The 20687-nt window shown below is 34.2% G+C and overlaps 1 protein-coding gene across 3 annotated transcripts in view; it reads left to right on the forward strand.

The window, feature by feature from the left end:
* Positions 1 to 20217, forward strand: part of TTLL7 (tubulin tyrosine ligase like 7) — a 129337-nt gene extending 109120 nt beyond the window's left edge. For 2 of the 3 annotated variants that reach the window (XM_024234439.3, XM_024234446.3), the window contains 3 exons: positions 783 to 943; positions 7862 to 8035; positions 19729 to 20217. In XM_024234439.3, the coding sequence (XP_024090207.1) occupies positions 783 to 943; positions 7862 to 8035; positions 19729 to 19849 (456 nt within the window). In that variant the 3' untranslated portion in view covers positions 19850 to 20217. The remainder of the gene's footprint in view (positions 1 to 782; positions 944 to 7861; positions 8036 to 19728) is intronic. The other variant, XM_024234456.3, reaches the window with a different exon arrangement.
* The last annotated feature ends 470 nt before the right edge of the window (positions 20218 to 20687 follow it).

Raw genomic sequence — 20687 nt, forward strand, 5'->3', positions numbered from 1 at the left:
TTTTTGGTAAACATTCTTATATATTCCTGATACTAATCTTTTGTTGGATATATATGTTTTGAATATATTTTTGCAGTTTGTAAGTTTGTCTTTTATTTTCTTTAAGGTATATTTAATGACCAGAAGTTGTTATTTTTAATACAATCAAAATCTATTAATCTTTTATGGTCCATACTTTTTGTGACTTAAGTAGTATTTTTCTAGCCCATGGTCCAAAAAATACTCACCTATACTTTCCACTAAGATACAGAATAGTTTATTTTTATTAACATGTAAGACCTTAACCCCTCTAGAGTTGATTCTTTTCAATTTAATGAGGGATTCAGCTTTATCTTTTCTTCATCTAGTCCATAAAGATTATAATTTTGAAATCTCTATTTATTGAACAGTCTCTTCTTATTCCACTGACCTAAGTTATTGCCTCTGTCATATACCGAAGTTTCATAAATGCATGGACCTATTTCTAGACTTTTTGTTCTATGCTATTGTTCAGTGTGTGTGTGTTCCTCTTTGACTTTTATTTTTATTTATTTTACTTTTGATCATGGCTTACTGCATCCTTGACTACTTGAGCTCAAGCAGTCTTCTCATTGTAGCCTCCCCCGCCAGGTAGCTGGGACTGCAGATGTATAATGCCAGGCTAATTTTTAAAAAGTTTTGTAGAGACAGGTTCTCACTATATTGCCCAGGCTGGTCTGGAACTCCTGGACTCAAGCTACATCTTTGAATTTTAGACACAGATATACATTCCCAGATTGTAAGTACTTTGGTTTTTCCACTAGGTTTTGGACATAGTGAAAACAAGCATTCGTACAGTTCTTCCACGCATCTGGAAGGTGCCTGATGTCGAAGAAGTAAATTTATATCGGATTTTCAACCGGGTTTTTAATCGCTTACTCTGGAGTCATGGCCAAGGGCTCTGGAACTGTTTCTGTGATTCAGGGTAAGTTCTAAGTCATCTTTTATTATCGTCATTTTTTAATATTTTACCATTTAGTTATAGAGGTAGCCTAATAAAGTGCTTGAATGATCTTTTAAAATATGGATTTCTTTTACTGCATGTAATGTTTAGTACTCAACTATAATTTATATCAATTAAGCTGATTTAGATAAGATGATGAATATGAACACAATACCACCTAATTAATTTGAATTCAGTAGAGAGAAGGTAGTCCTAATTAAAGAAAATACAAACCAATATCCTTGAAGTTCTCCTGCAGTTGCCTTCTAAAATTATGGCTACACTTCTCCTCCTCCCCAGAATCCTAGTGCTGCTACAGCTGCTGTGACTCATTGTCATTTTAGCCTCAAGATATCTAAAACCAAACATTCCACGTCCTTTTATTTGGAAGTGGCTTCCTTTCTTGGCTTCCCTTAATCCTATTGTTATTCTCTCAGTCATACAAGTTGGATATCACAGGGGCATCTGCATCTTCCTTTTCCCTCACTGTCTTTATTCAATCATTTGCTAAATCCTATTATTTTTCTGTCACATTCCCACATGGCTAAACTAGCTTGTTTCCATTCATTCTTTCAACAATCATCAAGTACTCACTTTTGTGCTAATATTTTTGGAGGTACAGTGTTGAATCTGACACAGATAATAACTAACCATACTACTTATTGTGTGAGATGCATTGTTCTAATCAGTTTACACGTGTTAAGTGATTTAAACCTCATAACATCAATTTGAGTCAGGTTTTATATTATCTCTATTTTATAGATAGGGAAACTGAGGCACAGATAGGTGCTAAGGACCTAGTGGAACTGGGATTTGAACTCATTTAGCCTTGACCCCAGAGTTCATGCTCTTAACCTGTAAACTCTGATGTCTCTAGCAGATAAAGTATGACATATACAAAGCAAATCATTTGATATGGTTTGTCTGTGTCCCCACCCAAATCTCATCTTGAATTGTAGTTCCCATAATCCCCATGTGTCATGGGAGGGACCTGGTGGGAGGTAATTGAATCATGGGGATGGTTACCCCCATGCTGCTGTTCTCTTGATAGTGAGTGAATTCTCATGGGATCTGATGGTTTTATAAGGGGCTTTTCCCCCTTTTACTTGGCACTTCTCCTTGCTGCCGCCATGTGGAGAAAGACATGTTTGCTTCCCCTTCTGCCATGACTGTAAGTTTCTTGAGGCTTCCCCAGCTATGCTGAACTATGAGTTAATTAAATATCTTTCCTTTGTAAATTGCCCAGTCTTGGGTATGTCTTTTTTAGCAGTGTGAGAATGGACTAATACATCATTATAGAAGAGGTACAGATAAAGTATGACAGGATTTTAGACGAAAGGAGCCTTTTTTTGGTAAGACAGCTAAGTGAAATGATTAGATTTCTAGGCATTTTTGTTTCCAGTTTTTTGTTTCTCATGTCCTTCTTACTGTCAGAATCATTTCCTAAAATCTGTAGTGATTTTCCTCCTTTATAATTTAAGTTTAAACTTCTTATCTACAGATACAAGGCTATCTAATATGCTGTTTTCTTCTTATTTCTCCAGTCTTCCTTCTCATTACTCTCCTACTTGAATTCTGCTCCAGAAAAAACTCATTGTTTTTCAGATTTATTAAAAATTTGTCGTTTTCTTCCTCTGAACTGTTGATGTCATTTAATATCTGATTGGATGGCTTTCTACCACCCCAACCTTCTGTACCCTCTGTATTATTTGAATCTAATGTAAAGCCCCATACTATACCTACCTCTTCTGTAAAACCTTAACATACTGTTCTATTCTGAAATGATCTCAGAATATTCTCCACTTAAATATTCTAGCCATGTGATACAGAATCATTCATATCATTTGGAGACTCAGTCTTTCTACCATTTTTTTTTTCTTAGCTGCCATTCACCAACAGGGAGAATTAATAAGGCACTCTGGGTGTGATGAAATCTGAGAATAATTTGGGCTATTATTTCTACAGAGACTTAAGTGAAACATTTGAACTCCACAGCCCCTTAGTTGATGGCTCTCGTAAAAGTTCTCCCAATCTGAACTTATAATGGAAACATTTTTTTCTGTTGGTTGATCCATTGGCTTGATGCTATATATGAATCCCAGCTACTCTCTACCATGGAGAGCAATGAGAAATCTGTTAGTGAAATCAATGCTGTGGCTCTGAGTCCATAGATAATCTTCAACATCAGACCCTAAAGATACCCATAAAGTGGTGCTTCCTTGCTTCCAGGGCTCCTTTCCTGAACTATTTTGCTAACATACTTTAACTTGATTCAGAATCCTTTTCTCCTATCCTTGGCACAATACTGCCTGCCAGTTTCTCTGGTGGTATCTATTAGTACTAGTAATCGTAGGGATAGTAAGTAGTATTTATTGAAGGCTTACTAAATGTCTGACATTGTTTTACATATTAAATATTTGTATAATCTCCACAAAAAGTATTTTGAGTAAACTATTACCGTCATTTACAGATGAGGAATTGAAGCATAAACAGAGTATATAATTTACTCAATTTCCCATAGTAACTGTATGAGCCTATATTTAAATCCAGGTAGTCTGAGTCAGAAGCCCAAGCTCTTAACTCTGTGCTTCACTGACATTCCCCAAAGCAGATTTGCCAATGGTTGCCAAGCTTGTTTTACTGCAAGTCCATAGCATTAGCCAAATAGCTAGCCTACTATGCCTGTGCAGGTGAGGCAGGAGTAGTTTTGAGACCAATTTGACTCCACTCTCATCTACTTCTTTCAATTTAGTAGTTTAAAGAGGTGAGTTTAATATCAGATTTTATTTTGCATTAATGAGTTTTTTAGGCTTCCTCAATTTAGTGAAGTCACATAGAACTGTGTGTGTTTGATTCTCAGTTTGGACCCAGAATAGTTCTTCTTTATCCTTTGAATCATGCCTTCTCAATGTATACTCCTTTAACCTTTGGTCTGAAGGCCTAACAGTCATGGTGAAAATCTACTCTTCTCAGTTTTTAAGGAGTGATTTTAATATAAGGTTCAACTTTCTTTCACAGTTAGGTGTAAAATCTTAGAAAAATATAATCCAAGTCTTTGATTATATCCAAGAATCCAAGGCCTTGATTCTTGCCTTTGCATGTCAACATCCCCAACAATAAAACAAAGTAAGTAAACCATCCCCTGTCTACCTCCAGAAACACCAGAGTAATGTAGATCTTTGTGGTAGGTTTCCCTAGAGTTGGCCAAGGGGGTTTTACTGATGTATGAAACAGAAAACACCCTTGTTCCTCTCTTTTCCTCTACCAGTCTGCTGATGCCCATGCCCAGTAACAGTTTTATCATACGCAGCCTCCTGGGAGTGTTATGATGCCCACATTTGGAATATGTTTACTTTAGGGAAATAGCTCTTGGAATTTCCATAAATAAAATTATCTACCATGTTTTACTGGGATAGAGGAAGTCTGAGGTTCTATGGGACTCAAACTTAGGCCTGAGAGCTGGAGAATGGTGGCTATGGGAAGTGGCATTTCAGGTGAGAGTTAAAGGAAGAATAGGAGTTTGTGAGGTAAAGCCAAGAGAGGAGCCAGGGTAATATGGGAGAAGAAATACATGGTTTGGGAAAGCCCCATCTCCACTCAAAATCCTAATATGTAAACCCTAAAGAAGAGAATCTGGCTTGGACTCCCTTGCCAAAGTATTTTCCTGTGGGGGTTTGTCATGTAAAAGCTTTTCTTTTAGAATCTTAGGGCAAGAAGAAATTTAAAGGAATATTCTAAGGCGTAGTCTATTTCTAGGCTGGAGTATGCCTATTTGAAAAGGTATGCATAATATATAGACTACTTAAAATGATGTGAATCTCCCTGTTCTCATGTCACTTTCAATTGGATGTGTTGTTGTTATATTTTTTAGGTCATTAATCTTTCTGTTGGTGATTACTGTGTTGGTATGTATAAACTTCAGCAGCCTGGAAGAGGAAAAGAGAGGGACAAGGGTGTTTTCTGTTTGATGCATCAGTAAAACTCCTGGGCCAATTCTAGGGACACCCACCACAACTTTTCCTTTCTCCTTTCTGCTACTTAACTTTGGGCTACTCAATCAGGACTTGTACCAGTGGAGAAAGGAACGAATCAGTTTCACTCTTTAGATAACTGCTTTATGAAATGTTTTGATGAGAAACTGGGTGAAAATTATTGGATTACTGGATAATGTGAGGATTTCTAAGTTTCTGGATTTCATGAATAACTCTCCTTTGTTGCCAGAGATATTCAGTATTCTATGTCTTACTGTTATATTACTTAAAAAAGTCATTTAAAGTGATTTCCTTTTATATTACTGTGAGGATTAGGGAGAGCCAGAAAGAACTTTTTAATCATTTAAATTTTCTTTTTGAATTCATGGATTTTGGTGACCCTATTTCCTTGGAATTTAGATTCAAAAAGCAGGTAGATGAGACCTGGGGTTCTTTGATAAAAGCACTTGTATTTTAACTATTTTTACCTCCCTTCACCTTTTGAAAAAACTTTATGTTGCTAGTGTTGAAAGTTGAAATACTGTAGTATCATAGAGGCATTTCGCATCTACTCAGCTATGCCAGGTGGCAGGTAGGAGTAGAGAATACAGTTCTGTACTCAGGTTTCCTTTGTGTAGAGGGGGCCCACTGCCCACTTGCCCTAGGGCCAGATGAAGCAGGTTGGTTTCATTTTCTTTAGTATTTTGGTATGCTGACACCTAAGTATGGATTAATATATAGAGTAGAATTTAGTCTTGGCTAGTAGTGGTGAATATACACACCAGAAATAAATATGTATAGGATCTTGATTCATGTATTTATTTTAAATATTTAAGGGAGAATGAGAGAGTGAGAAGCCAAAGCTGGTCATATTATAACTCACATATTATTCAAGAAGTTACATCAGATTAGAGTGTTACAGAAGAAGCCCTTTTAACTTTCCTCCATTTTATTTGTTCTTTCCCTACCTCTAAAGAAAAATTACCATAATATGAGTGATCTGATAGTTGATCTGATCAAATAGCTCCAGAGTATCAAGAAATAAATATATCCAAGTTAAGAGTAGAGGGTGGTGATAGAGGTAGACTTTTATAGACATACCCAAATCCCAGCAGAAAGAAAAGTGCTAGGCAGACAGTCAAAACACAGGATTTTTTTTTTATGTATTCACATTTATATGAAATTTTGTAGGGTCTGCTAAATCAAAGTATACTAATTATAAACATACTCCCTAATTAATTTATTTTTCCAGCATTTTTTAATCAAATTAGGTAAGTAGATTTATATCTCTATCTACATCTATAAATCTTGATAAACATGTATGTGTCATATCTAGTTTTTCTTCCATTTAGCAGTAATTTAAATTTTGTTTTTACAGTTAATTTAACCATCAAATTACTGTTTCTTAAATAAAAATAATTTTCATTCCTTTGCCAATTAAAAAACCCCAATATTTTAAAAGCCTATTATATTTAGTCTTGAACATTTCAGAACACTGAAGAAAATTTGTTTCTTTCAATTAACTCATTTCAGTCTTACTCCCTTTAAGAAAACCTGTCATTCATTGATGACATGCTGTCTATTTGGGGCCACATTTCTCTGAAAAAATAAACAGTAGCTTTTCTAGTAAAAAATACATTCTGTTTCTAAGGCATTTTTTTAAGAATTCAAAATATATCAAATATCCACAGAAGGTTGGAAGTGGAGTCTTTGTGTTTCCCATTGGGAAGTTTACTTCCAGGAAAATATTGTCCTGAACACTTCTTCCTGTGCTTTTCTCTCTGAGGGTTATGTGAATTGCTTTATGCAAAATGAGATGTGAATCATTACCAAGTCTCAAACCAAAATTTCCCCTGGAGGCTTGAAGAGTTTCAAGGAATAAGTCTGAGGAATAAATCTCTCTCTCTCTCTCCCTCTGTCTCTCTCTCTCTCCCTCCCTCCCTAGTGATGGAGTAGTGAGGTGTTTCCTGATATAAACCATGATGCCATGATGGTGAACTTAGGAATTGTTAACACACATACACACATACACACACACAACCCAAACAAAATTGAAGTTTACCAAGGAAGTACGCACCATTACCTGCTTTGGAATAAGCTGAGTTCAATGAAGGAGAAGGCATACTGCTTCTGGGATTGCAGTAGGGCAGTACTTGTTAAGATAGCATTACTTCTAGCACACAGAACCTGTGCTCTAGGAATATCATGGATATAGTTATGTCTAAAAGTGTTTTGAAAGGGATGGTCACAATCAAATATTAACCTAAATTCTCCTAGTGAAGAGAGGTCAACAATTGTTTCAGCAACTTTTTAATCATTTCAAGGGATCATTCTTAAGGTAAATACAGATTCCGAGAAAGCCTAAATTCCAAGAATACTTAATTTTTGAGAAATTAGCTCAGTATTTTACAAATACCTTAATATAGAGTAACTCCGTTTTTTAAGAGGTGTTGGAAAACTATCCTATTAGCCATCCAGAGTTGGCAGCTTTAAAAGCTTTAAGGACAAATAGTGCTGGGCATGGTGACACATGCCTGTAGTCCCAGCTACTTCAAGGCTAAAGTGAGGGAGGATCACTTGAGGCCAGGAATTCGAGGCTGTAGTGCATCATGATTGTGCGTGTGAATAGCCACTGTACTCCAGTCTGGGCAACATAGTGAGACACTCTCTCTCTCTCACACACAAACACACACCCACATGCACAAACACACACACAGACAAATAGTATATGTATTTGATGTTGTGTTTCTTTACTATAAAGATTAATTTCCTAATTTGTATTTATTATGTATCTTTAAACCATTCATAGTTATTGCAAATGTGTGAGGCCATTTCTATTTCCCTTATTGGTTTGTTGCTAGGGAAGTGATATAGCTGGTTGTCATTTTTAACAGCCAGCATGAGATCATGTCTGTTTCCATGCCAACAGATCCTCTTGGGAGAGTATATTCAATAAAAGCCCGGAGGTGGTGACTCCTTTGCAGCTCCAGTGTTGCCAGCGCCTGGTGGAGCTTTGTAAACAGTGCCTGCTAGTGGTTTACAAATATGCAACTGACAAAAGAGGATCACTTTCAGGCATTGGTCCTGACTGGGGTAATTCCAGGTACTTGTTCATATTCTCTAACCCTTGAGAGTTTTATATTAAGTGATGCTAAAACACAGTTTGAAATTGACAGTGTTTTTTTGTTTATGTGACTAGAGAAAAAGCTAAAGACTGGAAGTTCATACATGCTATTATCTGCAAAATATTTTTAATTAGTACAGTATTTACCTTTAAGGGACTGAACAAGGACAGCAATCACTAACCTAAAGGTGATAAAACATACTTGGAAATAAAGTTATTTGACTTATATACCTTCACTTTCAAAAGTCCAGAGCAAGAGCATCCAAAAATGTGGTAATATATTTCACTTCTGTTCTCCAATAGAGATATTTCAACATTTATCCTTGAGCATACTATACAGTTGGGAAGATACCTTTGGTTTCATTTTTATTGTTCAATTTGCCTCTGCTATTCCTTTCATTACCAAATATGTAGGAGGTAAAGTTTTGTCAAGTTCTATTTGAAAAATGAGTTTCATAAATATTCAGTTAGTTTTCCAAAAAGCATGAAAAGCAATATTGTTTTTAAGCTGCAAAAACACACAGAGTAAAGAAAGTACCTTTTAGCATTTCTCAAGACAACTGTAGTTCTCATTAGAAATAGAGATGAATATATAACTTTAGTTTTAGTATTTGTAAGTTGTAGTACTATTCAGGATAGAAGAAATTAAGCCATGACTTTGAAAAACTAAGTGATAGTCAAAAAGTTAGTGAATAGTTGAATAAACAATGAGGAAAATGGAACCACAAAAGCTTGGATTTTCTTTTCTTGAAAACACCTAGAAATTGATCTGTTTATTTAAAAAACTCGGAGAGTATAATAAAACTAACTTTATTACAAATGTGTCCTGTAACAGCGGAATGGCTCAGAATATTTTTAATAGAAAGTATTAAGAGAAATGTTTTAAATTTTTGTTTGTCTTGGATTCTGTCATTTTAGTGTTGCAGGACATTTAACCTCTTTTAACTCTTCTACAAATAGAAGCTGGTTGATCACAATAATAGCAGTGGTAAAGGTAACCATTAATATTTAAAATATTTAAATATCAAAGTTATATTCTACAGTTTTAATGGTTTGACTAAAGCACATTATTGAAATAAAACTTTTAATACTTTCATTAATACTTTTATATGATTTAAAAGGATGATAGCCATTTTTTGGACATCATACCATATAAATGAAGAGCCTTCTTGTTAAGGGGTGATATTCTGGGAGCATGGTCAGGAAAATCTTAAATTTCAATCTAAGAAGTAATTCACTGAGACTCTTTAATGTCATTCCCACAATTCTAGATTTCATAAACTAATTTCTGTTGATGGATCTTGTAGCTTTTGTGGGTACACAAAGTAGGATGAGTCTTCTTGGTTACATTGGAGGAAAAAGGTATGCTTTACAGTTGCTTCAGACTTTTTTATTTTCTTCTGCTGGTGGTCAAGAGATTTCCGACCACGGAATCTTGACTTCTGGATTTCTGATAAATGGTCAGGATGGCCCAGTATTGTGATTATAATCACTTTGAGATGTCAGTAAATACATTTTCATTCCTGTCCAAGCTCAGAACCATTTGATAGAGAAATACTAGAGTCAGACATATGGTCATCATCTGTTACTTTGTTACTCTATAGTGCTATTGCTGATAAAAGTTACATTAGGGGACATGGTGTAGATGTGAGCCAAGTGAGTTTTCTAATACTGAATTTTGGAATTCAACTTATCCACTCAGTCAAAGGCAGATCAGAATCAACACAAACCTTCCATGTCACTAGCCCATAAAGTCTTCTTTTAGCATTGACAGGAGAACAAGAAAAGATGCATCCTCGCTGCAGAAACGCAGAGCCAGAAAGACAGAGGCTGAGCCAAGCATGCCTGTTTCCTTCTTTCTTTCTTTATTTATTTATTTATTCATTATTATTATACTTTAGGTTTTAGGGTACATGTGCGCGATGTGCAGGTTAGTTACATATGTATACATGTGCCATGCTGGTATGCTGCACCCACTAACTCGTCATGTAGCATTAGGTATATCTCCCAATGCTTTCCCTCCCCCCTCCCCACACCCCACAACAGTCCCCAGAGTGTGATGTTCCCCTTCCTGTGTCCATGTGTTCTCATTGTTCAATTCCTACCTATGAGTGAGAATATGCGGTGTTTGGTTTTTTGTTCTTGTGATAGTTTACTGAGAATGATGATTTCCAATTTCATCCATGTCCCTACAAAGGACATGAACTCATCATTTTTTATGGCTGCTTTAAATCCACAAATCAGATAATTTGGTTTTGGTAAGAGGCCAGGAAGTTTACAGTAGTGGAAGTTCTTCTACATTGGAACACAAGGAGTGAAGAGAAGTAAACATTTCTCCCTAATATCTAGCTATTAAAACCCAAGTCAATGTCACATTAATTTAACGATATGTAAAAAGTGGCCATATTTCTTTTCCTCATACATGAGAAACAGACTCTTTAGCATTTTACTTAAATGTAGAAGTCACTTAATATTTATTAATAGATTGACACATTTTATTTATGAAGTATACTTGGTAACATAAACATGAATTTATATTTATAGTATTTATAAATAAATGTAAATGTATCTAATAGAAATAACTTATGAAGTATACCTAAATAATTTATGAGGAGATTCATGTTTGGTTAATTTATTTATAAAATTAAAACAGATAGAAAATACAGCTAACAGCAGACAGGTTTGGGGACCAGGTTTATCTTTACCAAAGATCTACAGGATATTTCTTAAGAGGATTTAAAGAGTATATGGCATCTGTTACATGGAAGAGAGTGGCCTTCAACTTTGCACTCTCAGAAAAAAATAATAATATGCATACCAAAGGAAAAGACATTTCTGGGTTTCTACCTTTCATGTACTGAGCTTTCATATAAGCTCATTTCACAAGGGGTTCCATAGCTAAAAAACATTTTAAAAACCACCAAGTTAGCACTTCTGCTTTTGGTAATAGAACATTAAATATTTGGATAAATCCTGCCTCTGATGATAACTAGAAAAGCTGTACAAAATATCACATTTACTCAAAAATACTTGCTAACCCAGTACCTGTTAGTGAGTATTTGTTAGTGCTGAGCAGTGCTTTTGACAATCGTGTGGGCCTAGGGATAAAATAGGAGTTCAGGGCCTGCCAAAGATGGTGGCTGTTGTCAACACTCTAGATTCCTAGGAGTAACAGTGCTTGGGATGGTTTGCAAAGCAAAAGTTGACAGAAACAAAAAGGAAATAAATTTACAACCATAGAGGAAGATTTAATAATCATTTCTCAGAAAAAACTTAGTAAAGATATAAAATTTTTAACAACAAAGTTAACAGACTTAACTGTCATATATAGAAGTAAATGTATTAACTTTAGAATTCAGTACACCGGGCACGATGGGAAATTTTAAAAAATCAACCATGTAGTGGAATAAAAAAAAAAAAAACACCCAAATTTCACAGAATTTCAGAAGATTGAAATTATACAGAGAACTTTTTCTGACCAAATGCCTTTAAGCTGGAATACAATAGAAAAATATAAACAGCAAATCTATGCTTTGGAAAGTCAAAAAATATACTTTTAAATAATCCACGAATCAAATAAGAGATTATAATGGACATAAGAAAATATTTTGAACTGAGTGATAAAAATATTAGGAATGAAACTTGTAGAATATGGCTAAATCAGTAATATAGGGATATTTATAGATTTAAATGAATATATTAGGAAAAGGAAAGGCAAACATTAAATCTAAGCAACCATTTTTTAGAGGTAACAAAATAACATTTAAATAAACCCAAAGAATACAGAAAAAAAATAATAAAAATAGAAGAAATTAATGACATAATGAAACAAACATAGAAGAAAGAAGATAAACACAGCCAAAAGCAGATTTTAGAAAATACTAATAAAATTGATAAATACCAGGTGAGACTGATAAAGAATATAAAATGGAGAAATAGCTAATATCAAGAAGGAAAAGGGAGACATTACTACAGATTCTACAGATATTTACAACTTGATAAGGAAATGTTATGAACAATTTCATGCTGGTAAATGTAGTAATTTCATTGGTGTTAACAAATTCCTAGAAACACATACTACCAAACAAAAGAAGAAATAGAAAGTCCTAAATAGTCATAACTACTGAAAAAATTAAATCAATTATTAAGAGCCCTTCCACAAAGATAACTCCAGCTGTAGATGGCATCACTGGCCAATTCTATCAAACCCACCCAGAGAACAGCAAAGGAGTGAACACTCTTCAACTTGTTCTAGATTACCATACTTTTGATACCAAAACCTGACCAAGACATATGGCAAAGGAAAATAACATTTCAATTGCACTCCTAAACCAAATATTTGCATAGATGCAAAACTCCTAAACCAAATATTAGGAAGATGAACCCAGAAAGTTTAAATAGGATAATATATCATGACCAACTTCTGCCTACTGCCTCAATGTAAGGATGCAATAACTTTAAAAAGTGATGAGTGTAATTTGCTACAGTAATAGCATAAAAGGTAATTTCAAAAGATAGAGATAAAAATCTTGATAGAATTCAATATGCATTCATGCTTTAAAAAGTGCTTAGTAGCTAGACAGAAAAGATAAATTTTCCGGTTTGATAAGGATAACTAAGAAAAACTTAAAACAAACATATCTAGTGTTGAGACACTGAAGGCTTTCCCTTTCAAATGAGTAACAAGATTGTCTGTGATCACCACTTCTATCCAGCATTGTATTAGAGGTCCTAGCTAGTTTAATGAGACAAAAGAAATAAAAGGCATTAGGTTTGAAAGAAAGAACTAAACTCAGTAAGTGGATATGATTGTATTCATACAAATGTAAATAAATCTATGATAAATTATAAAGTGAATTTAACAATTTTGATGAAATCATATAAATCAAAGTCAATATAAGAAAATCAATTGCACTTTTCTTTATCAACAACAAATATCTGAGATATAAAATTTTAAATATTTTTTCAAAAGCATGAAAGAATATCTAATACTTAGGAATAAATGTAGCAAGACATGTATATGACCTTTATGCAGGAAAATGTAAAAAATGGAAAAGTATGTCTTATTCATCATTGCACTCAATATTACTGATATGTCAGTTCTTCTCAAATAATTTCATACATCTGTAAATTCAATGTAATTCTACTATAAATCTCAACAAATTTTTATTTTTTATTTTTGTCGGGGAGAAGAATTTGACCAAAGTTTGTTCTATCACTATACGGAAAAGCAAAGGACCAAGAATAAGTAAGACAATCTTGAAATAGAGCAATATTACATCGTAGGATTTAGTAACTACAGTGTCTCAAGACTTAAAATAAAGCTAAAGTAATTTAAGATAGTATAATATTGGCAAAAAGGATAGACAAATAGATCATTGGAACCATTCAGAAAAACCTTAAACCAACCCAGGCCTACCTGGAGACTTGATTTATGACAAAAGTGGTGTACACCTGATTTATGACAAATAGGAAAAGGAAGTTTGTTTAAACAATGGTTCTAGGACAATTGTATTTCCAAATAATAAAAAAGAACCTTAACTTCACCTACACCATCAACGAAAACCATTTCCAGATGAAATTAGTATGTAGATATGAAAGGTAAAACTGCATAAAGTTTTCAGAAGATAATACAGGGGAATATTTTCATGACCTTGAGGTATGCAAAGATTAATAGAACCAAAAAATTTTAATAATAAGTGAAAAGATTATATTAAAATTAAAAACATATGTTCATCAGAAGACCCTATTAAGAGGTGGAAAAGCAAGCCACAGGATGGAAGAAAGTGTTTGCAACCCATATAATCTATAAAAAATTCTTACAAGATTATATAAGAACTCCTACAAATTTCTAAGAAAAAAGCAGACCACACAATAGAAAAATGGGGAAGATAATTGAAAAACAAGGACCAATAAACATTTGAAAAAGTGTTTAAGCTAGTAATCAGGGAAATGCAAAATGTCAAAATCACTGCATATCCATCACAAGTGTTGATGAGAACATAGAGTAATAGGAACTCTATTACCCTGCTTGTAAAGTGAAAGTTGGTACCTTTTACAAACAGTTTGGCATTACATCTAAAGCCTACCCTTTTTACAGCTACTCTCCCTGTAAATTCTCAGCAGAGATGTGTGCACATGTGCATAAGACCCTTATTAGAATGATTATAGTAGCATTTACTCATAATAGCTAAAAATTGGAAACAACCCAAATGTCCATGAAGGAATGGGCACATTTTTTCTAAAATTCATACAATGGAATATTATACAACATTGAAAATAAACAAACTGCACCTACACATATAGCAAGATGGGTTAGTTTCAAACATAAAGTTAAGCAAAATAAGCCAGATACAAAGGAATATATATTGTGTCCATTTATTGAAAAATCAAAAACAGGCAAAACTAAATTATGGTGTTTAAGGAATGTATAATTGGGTAGTAAACAAGGAAGTAATTACCATAAAGGTCAGAATAGTGGTTAACTTTATGAGGAGGGAGGGTACTGTAATACAGGGCTCTGGGATGCTAGGAATGTTCAGTTACTTAACATGGGTGGTAATGACACAAGTAATCACTTTATAATACTCATTAAACGGAATTAAAGAAATCACTTTATAATACTCATTAAACGGAACATTTATGTTTTATATACTTTTTAAAATACCTTATACTTTATAATTTAAAGGTTTAAAAAAAGACTAGTTAAATATATGGTATTATTTATGTCCTTTGGTTAAGATACTTGGATATATCTAAGAACAGAGATATTCTTGTTATTGAGGCCAGTGTTCATAATATATAAATTATAAATAATATTTCATTCATGTACACTATTTCATTGGCTCCATACTCTGTGAGCCATGCATGGCAGAAACTATTGGAATTTTTTACAGCTGAGAAAAGTGAGGCTCATCCAAATCCATATTGGATTTAGATGTGGCAAAGGTAGAATTTGAAACTGGGGCTTTTCCCCCCAAAAAATTGAAGTTAAAACCACAGGATTTAGTGCACATCTACTAGAATTGCTATTATCAAAAAGGTACAAAGTAATAAGTGTTGGCAAGGATGTGGATGTGGAGAAGTTGGATTTCTCATGCATTGCTGGTAAAAGTCTAAAACTGTGTGGCAGTTGTAGAAAGCAGTTTGGGAGTTTCTAAAAAATTAAATATAGAATTACCATATGACCCAGCAATTCTGCTCTGAGGTGTTTACTCAAAAGAATGAAAAACAAAGACTCAAACAGATACTTGTATACTAATGTTCACAGAAGCATTATTTATAAGACAATAGCCAAGAGATGGAAACAACCCGTGCCCATCAACAGTTGAAGAGATAAAATATGGTATACACATAGAATAGAATATTATTCAGCCACAGTATGGACTGAAATTCTGATACAGGCTGCAATATGGATGACCTTTGAAAACATGCTAAGTTACACAGCCAGACACAAATGGACAAATCTTGTGATTCCATTTATATGAGGCATGTATAATATGCAAACTCATAGAGACAGAAAATAGAATAGATATTACTAGGGGTAGGAAGGAAGGGAAAATGGGGTGTTAGTACTTCAAGGGTAAAGAGTTTCTGTTTGAGATGATGAAAAGTTCTGAAATTAATGGTGATGGTTACACACATTGTGAATGTACTTAATGCACTGAATCGTACAATTAAAAATGGTAAGAAAAACACTAATAGTACATTCATGTTATATATTTCACTATAATATAAATATTTTAAAAAGACAGGACAAATATTCTGATGAACTTTATTTACCCTGAGTTTTCCAAACCAGGTCCTAAAATTATTCTGGGGAAATCAGGGGTCCTGGTCTTAACTCCAGAAAGAGGAAAAGGAAGGTGGGTGTAGCTTATATTTTCAAGGTTAATTTCTACCAGTCTTGAAATGCTTCATGTTCCAGAGATCCTCCTGGTCAGCAATAAATTGGTATATAAAAGACAAACTAATTCTACATCAATCAGGAATTACATAAATGCGGGCTCTATGTTTGTATTTAATATAATGGTTATGTAAAGATGTGCACACCTGCCTTAGGGATGAGGAGGATGAGGAGTGAGGCTATGAAACAAATAGGGTAGTCTGAGGTATTTCTCCTTGGCACGAGTTAGCAATGAGTTAGCCATTTTCATATGTAAAGAATAAGCTAGAAAAATAGGTAAGCTGTAAACTTTTCCCATTTTTTAGTGCTTTACACAAATTCTTTAATCCGTAAACCCACTTCCTTGAGATAGTCTTCCTGCTTTAAAAAAATCAAATTATTTAACTTCATTGCAAGGAACATTTCAAAAACAATCTTCGATGTTCAGCTAGTGTTGGATTTCCCAAGACATATTAATGGAGATATTAAGGCAAATAATCCATTGTATTTCCCTGCAACACTTTAAAATCCCACAGCACTTGCATTAGGGAAGAAAAGTGTTTCTTCCAATGTAATTTTATATGCTTTTTTTAGTTCATGCCGAACTTCTTTTCAAGTCTTAATAAAAAGTTTCATCTTTTTCTGCTTCTATCAAAAAGTTTAGGTTTGCGGCATATATAATATCTTTCTACTTTCTAGATTATTTTATACTTCATATTTCTGAAAAAATGAGTATAGTAATTGTACCCATTAGTTTTAAAACTGAAATTAGTATACAATGATAATTATGTAGAATTGTCATGACAATATAGTATGGTTGCTAGGAGCTCTGCTGCTGGAGCTAGCCTGTATGGATTTGAATCCTGGCTTTGCCACTTACTAGGTAGGAGACCCGGAGCAAGGCATTTGACTTCTGTATGCTTCATGAAGTTTATTTATCTGTAAAATGGAGTTAACAGTAATATCTGCCATATAGAATTGTTATGAGAACTAAATGAGTTGATATCTGTAAAGCAATTCGAATAGTGCTGGGCACATAGAAAACACTATTTAAATATTTGTTCAGTAAAATAGTGTAAGTTAATTGTGATCCTGGACTTTGTGCTTTCATTTTTTCATGTGCAAAATAGTGATCTTTATCTCAAAAGAATATGTAAATGTTACTGAAATGTCAATAGTAACTATTACTTGGAAATTCTTTGATAGAAAGTTGGTAGACATTACTGTTTACCGTGTAATTATCAGTACAATCAGAATGTATCTTCAGTAGAAGGTAGAATAACTCTCAACTACTATGGAATAGTGGATTTTGATCAAACACCTCGTTTTCTTTTGCAACTTTGCCCTAGATAGGAAGGATAGCCTTTTCATGGCAGAAGATATTGGATCAATCATCATGACCCCACCAATTATTGACATAATAATTAATCCATATAAAGTACCCGAGTGATCTTAAGTAATTTATATAATCTGTGATGTGAGAAATCACTTGTTTCATTATTCATCACCTGTTAAACAATTTTGATTTAATTTGGTTTGTTTTATGTTATTTTACTGCTCTATTAACTTAATAGTTTGTGATATTAGGTAATAGGTTTAGAAGATATTATTAGATAATTCATGACAGAATGTTTATGGATATCATAGAAAGTTCTGCTGTTTTAATCTAAATGCTGCATATAGTTCGATTATAATGCATTTCTTTCTACTTAATTCATATAACACAACTATAATTTTCCATTGACATAGAATTATCATAGTTATCAATATTATTTAACATAAAATAGACAGCTAATTGTGTCCTTGGCCCTCCGTTTTTCATGTATCTGTGGGAGTATGATACTATCCCTGGAGAATTCTATTTTCTTTTTTTTTTTTTTTTTTTTGAGATGGAATCTCGCTCTGTCACCCAGGCTCAAGTGCAGTGGTGCCATCTCGGCTCACTGCAAGCTCTGCCTCCCGGGTTCATGCCATTCTCCTGCCTCAGCCTCCGGAGTAGCTGGGACTACAGGCACTCGCCACCACGCCCGGCTAATTTTTTTGTATTTTTAGTAGAGACAGGGTTTCACCATGTTAGCCAGGATGGTCTCGATCTGCTGACCTCGTGATCCGCCCGTCTCAGCCTCCCAAAGTGCTGGGATTACAGGCGTGAGCCACCGCGCCCGGCCTATCCCTGGAGAATTCTAATGTCAAGTGAAGAAAATAAATGATTTGATACCGTCCCGCTGTTTATTTCCCAAGACTAATTACAAATCTCTGTATATTGCTGCTTCTGCTCTTGGAAATTCCTCATAAGTATCTTTATCCTGATTTTATACCATTTCCTCCTCATCATTACTAGGACTTATACTTTGAATAGTGTTGTTTGCATTTGTTTATGTGGATTTCCTTGACCATTTCTCTCTAGACATATAGATTGGACTGGCCTAATGCTAGTCAAGATTTTTCACAGGAAAACAGATTCTACAGGTGCACAATCTTTCACTTGCAATGTCTAATTTCCAAAGCTTTGAAAACTTGAAAACAAAACATAATTATTTGAGACCATCCTGGCTAACACCGTGAAACCCATCTCTGTTAAAAATACAAAGAAAAAAATTAGCTGGGCATGGTGGCACATGCCTGTAATCCCAGCCACTTGGGAGGCTGAGGCAGGAGAATCGCTTGAACCTGGAGGCAGAGGTTGCAGTGAGTAATATAAATATTACTATATAATATAGTATATATAAATGTATATAAATATATATACTGTATAATATATATAAATCACCATATTGTCTTTCTAAAATCTGAAAAAAAATCACATATTTTGAAATACATTTGGCTGCAAGGGTTACATGCAACCTATAATCATGATTTTTTTTTTTGAGATGAAGTCTCACTCTTGTCCCCCAGGCTGGAGTGCAATGGCGTGATCTCAGCTCACCGCAACCTCTGCCCCCGAGTTCAAGCGATTCCCTGGCCTCAGCCTCCCAAGTGGCTGGGATTACAGGCATCTGCCACCATGCCTGGCTAATTTTGTATTTTTAGTAGAGATGGGGTTTCTCCATGTTGGTCAGGCTGGTCTTGAACTCCCAACCTCAGATGATCCACCTGCCTCAGCCTCCCAAAGTGCTGGGATTACAGGCGTGAGCCACTGCACCCAGCTGATTGTTTTTGATATTCTGTAATCATGAGCACTCTATGGTCAAAGAATATAAAATTTATATTCTAATTAGGAATGTTAATCTTTAACTTTTTCTATTAGGTTACCTATAGTAATAATACATTAATGATCTATTACTAAATTATAATCAGTGGTTCCGCCTCCCTTGAAACAAACAATTATTGTTAATGTGGCTAGTCAAATTCTCAAATCACATGTTTTAAAGAACTATTTGACTGGCTCCACATACCACTTACAAGGACTGATGATGAATTCTAAATTAACATTAGCCCCATAAACAGTTTCACAGTATTTGAGTACAGTGGCTCTTTATGGGATGTCTTTTTTTTTTTTTTTTTTTTCGAGGAGGGCAAACCATTTATTCTTTTTTTAAATTTTTTATTTATTTTTATTTTTATTTTTTATTATACTTTTGGATGCTAACATCATATATTGCATCTATATTTAGCTCTTCTCTCCTTCTTTCCTGCAGTCTGGAGGAGGAAATCTTTTAATGTGAACTGCATTTTTGTTACAGTAACATTTCTCATATAGAATATGTAAATTGCTAACCACATAACCCTTTAGTGACTTAGTTATAATTTGCTTGTAAAAATCTAATTTGTTAACTATCATTTTTAGGTATTTACTACCAGGGAGTACCCAATTCTTCTTGAGAACACCAACCTACAGCTTGAAGTACAATTCACCTGGAATGACTCGCTCCAATGTTTTGTTTACATCCAGATATGGCCATTTGTGAAACAGAAGGGAAGATCACCATTGGTTATACATAACAGCAATTCATTTTTTTCCCCTAAAGTTGAACATGCAAAGAACATGACCATTAAGTGCTGTTTTATGTATATAAGACATATATATGTGTGAAAATATATGCACATATGCACCCAAATAACATATATTTATTATATTAAATAATATATGAAAGAAGAATTAGCAGAAAATGGAATATAAGACTTAACCTTTCTGGAAATGTAATAAACCATGTTAAAATTGTTTACACAAATATGTGAATGTCTAGAACTTGCTAGGTTTATAATTAATTCCTTCCTACTAGAAATGTTATTTTTGCTGCAGAGTATATAAAACAAATTGATCTTGAAGATCCAATTACAGTGTTAAATTATTTTCTAGATAACATGCCTTTTGACCTGAAAAAGGGTTTAGTATAATACCTTAAAAATTCTCATATATAGTAGCCATTTTAAATGAAACAAAAAGATTTAGAAGCCTGGTGTTGCTTGATGATAAGATTAAGAAGTTTAAAACGGGTTTATCATTACTATAGCACACTGTAAAGTACTAGAAAAGTCATAACCTGATTCTCTAACCTTTTTATTCCTCTATGTGGAAATTTAGCTACTTGTAATAATGTACATTTTCAGTAAGGATCTGGTAAGATCATACTATGATCTAAAATGAAAGACAGGCTGGGTGCGGTGGCTCACGCCTGTAATCCCAGCACTTTGGGAGGCCGAGGTGAGTGGATCACCGGAGGTCAGGAGTTTGAGACTAGCCTGGCCAACATGGTGAAACCCCATCTCTACTAAAAATACAAAAATCAGCTGGGCGTGGTGGTA

Source organism: Pongo abelii, chromosome 1 (assembly GCF_028885655.2).
Source record: "Pongo abelii isolate AG06213 chromosome 1, NHGRI_mPonAbe1-v2.0_pri, whole genome shotgun sequence".
Taxonomy (NCBI): domain Eukaryota; kingdom Metazoa; phylum Chordata; class Mammalia; order Primates; family Hominidae; genus Pongo; species Pongo abelii.